The 9,318-nt window shown below is 42.5% G+C and overlaps 1 protein-coding gene across 3 annotated transcripts in view; it reads right to left on the bottom strand.

Annotated features, from left to right (window-relative positions):
• Window positions 1–4,893: 4,893 nt before the first annotated feature.
• LOC140186127 (alpha-(1,3)-fucosyltransferase 7) overlaps window positions 4,894–9,318 on the bottom strand; it is a 50,628-nt gene continuing 46,203 nt past the window's right edge. For all 3 annotated transcript variants that reach the window (XM_072240032.1, XM_072240031.1, XM_072240033.1), the window contains one exon: window positions 4,894–8,688. In XM_072240032.1, coding sequence (XP_072096133.1) covers window positions 7,557–8,591 — 1,035 coding nt within the window. In that variant the 5' untranslated portion in view covers window positions 8,592–8,688 and the 3' untranslated portion in view covers window positions 4,894–7,556. The remainder of the gene's footprint in view (window positions 8,689–9,318) is intronic.

Genomic DNA, 9,318 nt, shown 5'->3' with positions numbered 1-9,318 from the left:
CTACAATATCATAATTCCAGGTGTTGATCCCTGCCCTGAGCTCATCTGCCTTTCCTACGATACTGTACCTCTTGCATTGAAATATAGGCAGCTTAGGTTATTAGTCGCCACTGTTCAACTTTTCAATTCCTGACTTTGTCTGAGGTCTTGACAACATCTGTCTCCACAACCTCTCCGCTATCTGTTCTGGCATTCTGATTCCCATCTCCCTTCCGCTTGAGTTTAAACCCCCCCCCCCCCCGTGCAGTGCTGGCAGCAAACACTCCTGCTAGGATATTAGACCTCTTCCAGTTCAGGTACAAACCGTCTCTTCTGTACAGGTCCCACCTTCCCTGGAAGAGAGCCCAGTGATCCAAACATCTTATGTCCTCCCTCCTAAACCAACTCCTTAGCCAGATGTTAAGCTATATAATCTTCCCATTTCTGGTCTCACTAGCAAGTGGCATGGTTAGCAATCCTGATATCACAACCCTGGAGGCCCTGCTTTTTAACTTGACATCTAACTCCCTGAACTCACTTTGCAGAACCTCATCACTTTTCCTACCCTGTGACATTGGTACCTACATGGATCATGACCCCTGGCTGTTCACTCTCCCACTTAAGAATGCTGCGAACTGGATCTGCAGTTTCCTCGACCTTGGTACCAGGGAGGCAATTACATCTACACCACCAGGACTGCCCTTCCAGGTCTGTGGAAATTCACTGTGAACAAACAGCAATTGCACTTGCTGTCATTCATCTCACTGTGTGTGTGTGTGTGTGTGTGTGTGTGTGTGTGTGTGTGTGTGTGTGTGTGTGCGTGCGTGCGTGTGTGTGTGTGTGTGTGTGTGTGTGTGTGTGTGTGTGTGTGTGAGAGAGAGAGAGAGAGAGAAATAGGGGTCAAAGATCGTGGTCTTAGTTTTACTGATGTCAGGTGGTAGAAATGTCTGGTCACTGAGTACTAGGCATCAGCTGACTGACTGACAATGGTGGAGGGAGCTGAGAGATAGTAGAGGCAGTGAGACAGAGTTGAGTGTTGTTATATATATAAACGTAGGTGTACTTTTAAGAATTTGTGGTATTATCTTTGGTGTTGTTTATTCCTGACCACAGATGCTGCCTGATCTGCTGGGTTCCTCCAGCATTTTGTGTGTGTACTGCTTAGTTGCCTTAGCTAAGAGTTACAGGAAGGAGACTATATATTGCCATTCCTGTGCCAACATGTGGGTCCACGGGCTCTTGTGCCAAGATAAGGCCACCCTCAGGGTGAAGGAGCACTAAAGAGCAGGTGTACTGGTGTACCTAATAAAGTGATCACTAAGCCCACATTTACATAATAGATAAAGCAGTGGGGAGGAGAGTATTTATCTGTCATATAAAATGTGCATGGTATCATTTAGAGCACATTTCAGACTGTTTTTATTAAATATGTTAATATCCTAACATTCAGAGAAGTAAAACATATTCCAGTTAACAACTGGAAGACACCTCAAAGTCAGTTGCAAACAAGTGTTGAACTGATAATTACACTCAATGGCAACACATTTTTAATACCGCATTGCCACAAATTCTTGCACTCCTCCAAGTTTCTTTATAATGAAAGGACTTGTGAAACCACAAGTGTTTCTGTTTGTATTTTGTGCACTTTATCTTCATGAGGGGTGGTGGTTCTGTTGCCTTTTTCAGGAAGACGCATTTTGCTTAACCAATGATGCAGCAAAGGAGTGGGTTATCTATCTCGACAACTGCTTGCATGGAAATAACTGAAAATCCTCAAACTGCAGGGACAGAAAATCTATAAATCACTGGCAACACTTCAAAGATCAGATAGCATCAGTGGAAGAGAAACAGGATTAACATTTCTGGTTGAAGAAATTTAACATGCTCTCAAGGGTCAGACAAAGGGTCTTGACCTTGAATTGTTAAGGGGTTCTCTTTCTGTTAAGATAGTGTGTGTTTCCAACATTTTATTTGTGTGAAAATTAACTTTGAGAATCTTGTGCAGGAGACTATGTGGATCATCTGTAAATTAGCTGTTAGCTCCCTTTGGAGAAATTTCAGCTTCAACCAGAAACAACTCTCTCCTCTCGTAGGCACATAAAGAGATGACAGCCCTACCTAATCCCAAAACAGCATCACAGAGGCACACACTCCTTCAAGGCACAGCAACATTTAAACCTAGAAATTAGTATACACCACTTCTTCCATGTTAAATTGTATGCATGTTCCTAAAGCTCAGTTGAAGAGTCATTGACTCGATATGTTAACAGATCAGACAGCATTTGTGGAAAGCAAAACTGTAGACTTTTCAAGTCAATGGCTCTTTATCAAAACTTCAGAATACTTTAAATATACAGCATTGAGCAGCTTCATTGTGTAATGCCACAGTTTCAGCTAGGGGTGCTGAAAACCTCAATTTAAATTTCACAAAATGACTCATTGTATCCAGGAACTTGTGCCCAATATCATTTCCTGAAGCTCCAATGTGTGTTTCTATCTCTGCTTCTGCTTTTCTCTCTCTGTCTCTGTCATTCTGGCTCTCCCCTCTCACTCTTTCACTCTCTTCTCTCCATCTCTTTCTCTTTCTCTGTCTGTCTCCATCTCACTCTTTTCTCTCCCTCTTTGTCTCTTTCTGCCACTCATCAGTCTCTCTCTATCTCCCTCTACCTCCCTCTCTCTCTTACTCTACTCTGTTCTCTCTGCCTTCTGCCTGCCTTCTCTCTCTCTAGCAGTCTTAGTCTCTCTCACTCACTCACATACACAATCAAGCTCTGCCTACCGCCCTCGTCTCCCTCCCACTCATTGACTGCACCATCACATTGACTTGCAACACCAACTCATATGTACACTTTGAGCCTTTAATTCCACTACATCCACTCTCTGGTGAACACCTGGCCTGGTGAATATCAGAAACAAGAGAAAATCTGCAGATGCTGAAATCCAAGCAACACACACAAAATGCTGGAGGAACTCAGTAAGCCTGGAAGCATCTAGAAACGTGTACAGTCGATGTTTCGGACCGAGATCCTTCACCAGGACTTGGTGAATATCATGCCTGGTGAATATTTGGACTGCTGAATACCAGGCCTAGTGAATACTGAGTCTGAGGACTGTCAGACCAGATTCTCTACTCATCAGGCCAGATATACACCAGGCCAGATACTCACGAGATCTAATATTTAAGTTGCTTTGTGATTGTGCAGCTTTCACTGAGTGAAGCCATTCATTTTATTGATCACCAGTTCTGCTCATACTCTCCGAATCTCAGTTCCCTGCTCGAGTTTAACCAAGTGCATGTGGAGGGGTTTGCAGTGGATTCTTTAAATCACAGAGGGAATATTTAAGTACATAGATGCATTTTAGCCTCTATTGTCAAGTGCTGCAAGGCTGTGAAATCTCCGGGTTTGAAAAGGCCGTGTTTACAATGAGCAAGTTCCTACCAGATGTATGGTACGGAACACTCTGATTGGTTGCTTCAACACCACTTTCATGACATAAAGGTTGGGGGTGTTGTGGATAGTGTGGAGGGCTGTCAGAGGTTACAGCGGGACATTGATAGGATGCAAAACTGGGCTGAGAAATGGCAGATGGCATTCAACCCAGGCAAGTGTGAAGTGGTTCATTTTGGTAGATCAAATATGATGGCAGAATAGAGTATTAATAGACTATTGGCAGTGTGGAGGATCAGAGGGATCTTAGGGTCCAAGTCCATAGGTCACTCAAAGCTGCTACGCAGGTTGACTCTGTGGTTAAGAAGGCAAACGGTGCATAGGCCTTCATCAATCGTGGGATTGAGTTTAGGAGCCAAGAAGTAATGCTGCAGCAATATAGGACCCTGGTCAGACCCCACTTGGAGTACTGTGCTCAGTTCTGGTCGTCTCACTACATGAAGGATGTGGAAACATAGAAAGGGTGCAAAGGAGATTTACGGGGACGTTGCCTGGATTGGGGAGCATGCCTTATGAGAATAGTTTGGGTGAACTCGGCCTTTTCTCCTTGGAGTGACTGGGGATGACAGGTGACCTGATAGAGGTGCATAAGATGATGAGAGGCATTGGTCGTGTGGATAGTCAGAGGCTTTTTCCCAGGGCTGAAATGGCTAGTACAAGAGGGCACAGTTTTAAGGTGCTTGGAAGCAGATACAGAGGAGATGTCAGGGGTAAGATCTTTACTCAGAGAGTGGCAAGTGCGTGGAATGGGCTGCCGGTGACGGTGGTGGAGGTGGATACGATAGGGTCTTTAAGAGACTCTTGGACAGGTACATGGAGCTTAGAAAAATAGAGGGCTATGGGTAATCCTAGGTAATTTCTAAAGTAAGGAGATGTTTGGCAAAGCTTTGTGGGCAGAAGGGCCTGTATTGTGCTGTGGGTTTTCTATGTTTCTAACACCTGATATGGAGGTTCTGAAACACAGGGTAGGAAGAGGCTCCAGACGATGGTAGGCTCAACCAACTCCATCACGGTCATCATTAATTTTCCTGCCCCCATTACCACATCCGGCCTCAGATCAACCAGGCCCTTTAAAACAGTGGGCTGTTAATTCCCATTAACACACCAGACCCCAGTTCTTGTACTGCCTTTAACAAAGTGAGGTCCCAGTTCCCACGCTCACTTCAACACTTTGGAACCTGACTCCCGCTCTCACTTCAACTTATTGGAGCCAATTTCCCTTTAACACACTAGGTTGCCTGTCCCCACACTTATTTTAAATTTACTGAGGCCCTGTTTCCTGCAATCCCTTGACGTTCACCTGGATCTGTAGTCCATTCTCCCCGTAACTAACCAGAGGCCTATTGCTACACTTCCCTGACATTCACCGTGTTCTCTTTCCCGAACTTACTTTCTTACATCAAAATGGGGAATTTTAAATGAGTGATTTAGAAGTTCTGTATCTTTAAGTTCAAGTTTATTGTCATCTGGCTGATTGTCCACAAACGAAACAACCTCTGTCCGGACCACGGTGTAGCCACAATACATATATCACACACACCACATAAAACAATATATTACCATATTATTTAATAAACTGTAATTCAAAATGTATATAAAGTGTGAAGCACAGGTAAACAGTTCGCTGTTCTAATGACGAGACCTCGGTGGGGGCCGGGTATTTACTAAAATCAGTTTTTCTTCTGAAAACGGCTGTGCCTAAACCCAGCCCATCGCGGGCTTCCATGTACCTGTAGGTGGAAGTGGTTCAGGAAAAAAATCCCAAAGAATTTGCTTGCTGCGAGCGCGTTTTTAAAGATGTTTTAGCAGACGATTTTGGAATTTCGCTCCAATTTAAACCCCGCTCTAATCCCCTTTAAGACGTCAACGCGCCCCGCCCGTATAGGACAACCCCGCGTAGTCAGGTTGTCACCGCCAGCCTTGGGAATTTCTTCGCCAGGCTTTTGTACTTCATCACCGACAGTTGTCTGGATCTTTTCAGCGGCATTACGGACGGCAGTAACTGAACTGATGGACTATGGAAGAGAGAGAGTGGTCGACTGTAAAGCCCGCCCACAGAGAAAACTGATAGGTCTATTTAGCACAAAGAGAGATCGAGCAGGATTCATTCATTTTCTTTCTTTCTTTTTTTTCCCTCTCCCTCTCTAAAAAGTCGATTTCCGGGATATTTGTTGGATGAAAAAGTCATAGTTGACCACACATGACAGTCATGAGTTATGTCAAGGAATGGACTGGCAAAAGTTTTGAAGAGCTTATCAGGACTTCTCATGTTAAAGACAGATGGAAACCCATGGCTGCCCATGTCATACAACATGGCACATAATGATGATGATAATGACTCTATCCCTTATTTCCTTCAGTATCCAGGAGTTTACATTTCCTTGTTTTAAATTAAATCAATAACTAAGTAGGAGCCCTAGGCTGTAGTTTTTGGTTGTAGGTTAGGGGGGCTCATTGTGATATTGTCAGAAGGAGGTTCAGGGCTTGCTAATACACAGGGCCATATGCAGAGCTATAAATCTCCACCTTGGACAATTACTCAGCATGTAAGGACATAAAGTATATGTATATAAAACTAGAAGACATAGGTTTTGAGTAAGGGGTACGAGATTTTGAGTGGTCCTGAGGGAGACCTTTTTCACTCAGGGAGTGGTGACTAACTGTTTGCATTATCTGAGCAAGCAGTGGAAGTGGAATCACTGACTGCATTTAAGAATTGTCCTGATGAGCATTTGAATGGCCTGAGCACGAAGGTTATAGATTGGGTGCAAAAAACTGGGATTAATATAGTGGAGTACCCACTGGTCAGCATGAACATGATGGGCCGAATGGCTGTATGACTCTATAATATGCACTTAATACCCACACAAATGATTAAGCCTAACATATAACATTGCCCATTTCAGTTCCTCTCTCCCCAGCTGAATACCTTGTATTGAGAGTTTCATTCTCAAACAGCTGACAATATGTTTCAGCCCAGACGGGGTTTTGGTGCTGCCTTTTGGTTTTAATTCACATCCAGATCTCAGAGATGAAAACAAACGTCTCTTTGGTCAGGGCCTCACAACCATCAAAAAAATCTGCGGTATGTTCTTGCAGTGAACATATCGAAGATCATGTTGCTACCTTCCTCAGCTAATTAGATTTTAAGTATTATTAATTTGGAACATATGTAAATGGATTAATATAATGGCAACTTCATATGTTAACGATATTAATATTCTGTATTTAGAAGTGGACTAAAAAAGATTTTTATCACAGGACACCAACCCTGATTTTTTTCAGCTACTGATCAGGTCATGGATTTGTACATCATAGACTTTGGACACTCCGCCCTGACCATATAAGAATTACATTAATCTTACACTAATACAATGATCTCAGATTCTGTACTCATCCATACACAAGGGGAAATTTACAACAGCTAAATAATCTGCCAACTCACGCTTCTCAGGGATTTAGGAAGAAACAAGAACAACTAGTGAAAGATCAATCAGTCACAGGAACAATGTGCAAACTCCACACACAGCACCACAGATTAGCACTGAATGCAGATAACTGGAAATGTGAGGCAGTGACATTATTTTCACCATGGTGTAAATGCCAGAATTTGCAGGTTTAACAGAAAAGGAAGCTGATTTCAAGCGAGCAAGACAGAAGTACGGGGCTATTTGTTATATAATGGCTATATTAGGTTTAAGCAAGAGCAATTTGTTTAATCTAATTTACATAACTTCCTCCATAAGGTCTCCACAAGCCTGTATTCAATTCTCATTATTAGTAAATCTCATCATTCAGAATAGAAACAATTGCAGATAATCACTTGCTAAGTACTTTAAGACATAAGACATAGAAGAAGAATTAGGCCATTCAGTCCATCAAGTCTGCTCTACCATTTCGTCATGGCTGATTTATTATCCCTCTGAACTCCATTCTTCTGCCTTCTCCCAGTAATCTTTGAGGCCCTGGTTAATCAAGAACCTATCAACCTCCACCTTAAGTGTCAAAACATCATGACATTTCAGAACAATAAAACGATTATACAACTCTAGTCTATAAAGAGTGTTATTTTATTTCATATATATTGATAATAAAAGTACTAATTTTGAGGTATGTTTAAAATAATCCTTATTCATGAAACCAGCCATATAAATTGTCATATATTTTTGACTGAGGAAGACTATTAAATTTAGTGCAAATGGTACAAAACCTTTCTGTCCAGTTTGTGTGCATCCTAACCGTGTAATGTCTTCTCCAGTTGAAGTACTTCTCATAGCGAGTCCTGTTTTGCCAGAGTTCCTTTAGGAAGCTGGCCAACTTCTCTTCAGAGGGAAAGTCATTCACATGAATGAAGGAGTCTGGAGGAATAAACTTCTCGTAGTTGGCTCGTGGAGGACCAAGAACCACGGGAACAGACCCAGCCATGAAAGAATTTCTCCAGAGTTTCTCTGTGATGTAATCCTTGTGTATGGAATTTTCAAACGCAAGGTAAAAGGCATATTTTGATATTGTTGGCAATAGAAGTGTCTTGGGCAGATATTTTTTGACTGACTTTCCATAGATGTTGATTTGCATGTACTTGGATAGATTCAAATGCACTTTTGCCCTCCAACTTTTTCTGTGGTAATTGCTAATAACCCACGTGGCGAGAAAAGATTTCTCAGGAATAGAAACATCAGTGTGTTGGCTTCTTTTCATCAGATGTCCATAAGGGATGAAGATATCAGAATCCCTCTTGTAGGTCATAGTCCAGTTGAAGAGACCATTTAGATGATGGATCCCTTTTGTGTTGGATGGAGATTCCAGAGAGACCCAGAGCCACTTTTGGTTGCGAGGCCTCTTCTCACGTGGTAGATTGGAGATGTTGTTTTGGAGTTCCCTGTGGTGGAATGCCACAACATTTGCACGGTGAAACATTGACTTGTTGCACGTAAGGATGCAGTTCTCAATAGTGTACAAATCCCGGCAAACATTTACTTCCGTGATGGAGTTGTTCAGGAACGGCCAGTTCCATACCAGCACAACCACGGGATCGTCGCTGGGACTTGTTGCTGGCTTGATTATTGGCCTGAAATTGTTTGGGAAGAGCATGACAACTGCAGCCATGAGTGCAAGCACCATGAACAACCTGCACTTCTGTATTAAACGGAAGAGAAAAGCCATAGGCTGGATTGCCAACGACTGAAGCGAAGTAGCGACTGAAACTTTGTGTATAAGTTTGTACAGACACCAGCAGAGCACGTCTACTTGAGAGCTGTTTCTGTAGGAAAACAGAGAGACAGTGGTTAATATGTTCTGCCCTACACGTCCTTTGAACATACCAACATTTTAAATTGGAAGAGGAAACAGCTGCGTAAAACCATTTCACCCGCAGTTCAAGGTGGCAAGAAAAATTAACAAATCACATTGCAGTTTTTTTGCTTTGTTTGCTTGAAGCTGTGCCACTTTGTTTTTAATTGAATAGCAGAGAAAAAGTAGCCAGCTTCTAAAATGACTGTACAGTTTTGTTTTGAAACACGGACATTAGTGAAGAATAACGCTGGCCCTCTCATTACATTTGAACCTACAAACATTTGAAATCTGAGAATAAATAAACCATTCATCCCCTTAAGCCAGGTCCTCCTCTAATAAAATCATGGCTGTATTGTACCATTAAGTCAGTTTTTCTCTCTCCGCAGATGCTGCCTGATCTTTTGGGTATTTCTAGTACCCCCTTTTGTTTCAGATGGACTACATCCCAGAGTTCTGAATGAAGTTGCTGTAGAGATGGCAGATGTATTGGTTAGGATCTTTCAAGAGTCACTTGACTCTGGCATGGTTCTGGAGGGCTGGGAAACTGCAAGTGTCACTCCACTCTTTATGAAGGGAAGAAGGCAAAATAAAGGAAGTT

Source organism: Mobula birostris, chromosome 22 (assembly GCF_030028105.1).
Source record: "Mobula birostris isolate sMobBir1 chromosome 22, sMobBir1.hap1, whole genome shotgun sequence".
Classification (NCBI taxonomy): Eukaryota; Metazoa; Chordata; class Chondrichthyes; order Myliobatiformes; family Myliobatidae; genus Mobula; species Mobula birostris.
The sequence above is the reverse complement of the archived record's forward strand: the minus strand, read 5'-3'. Positions and strand labels throughout refer to the sequence as shown.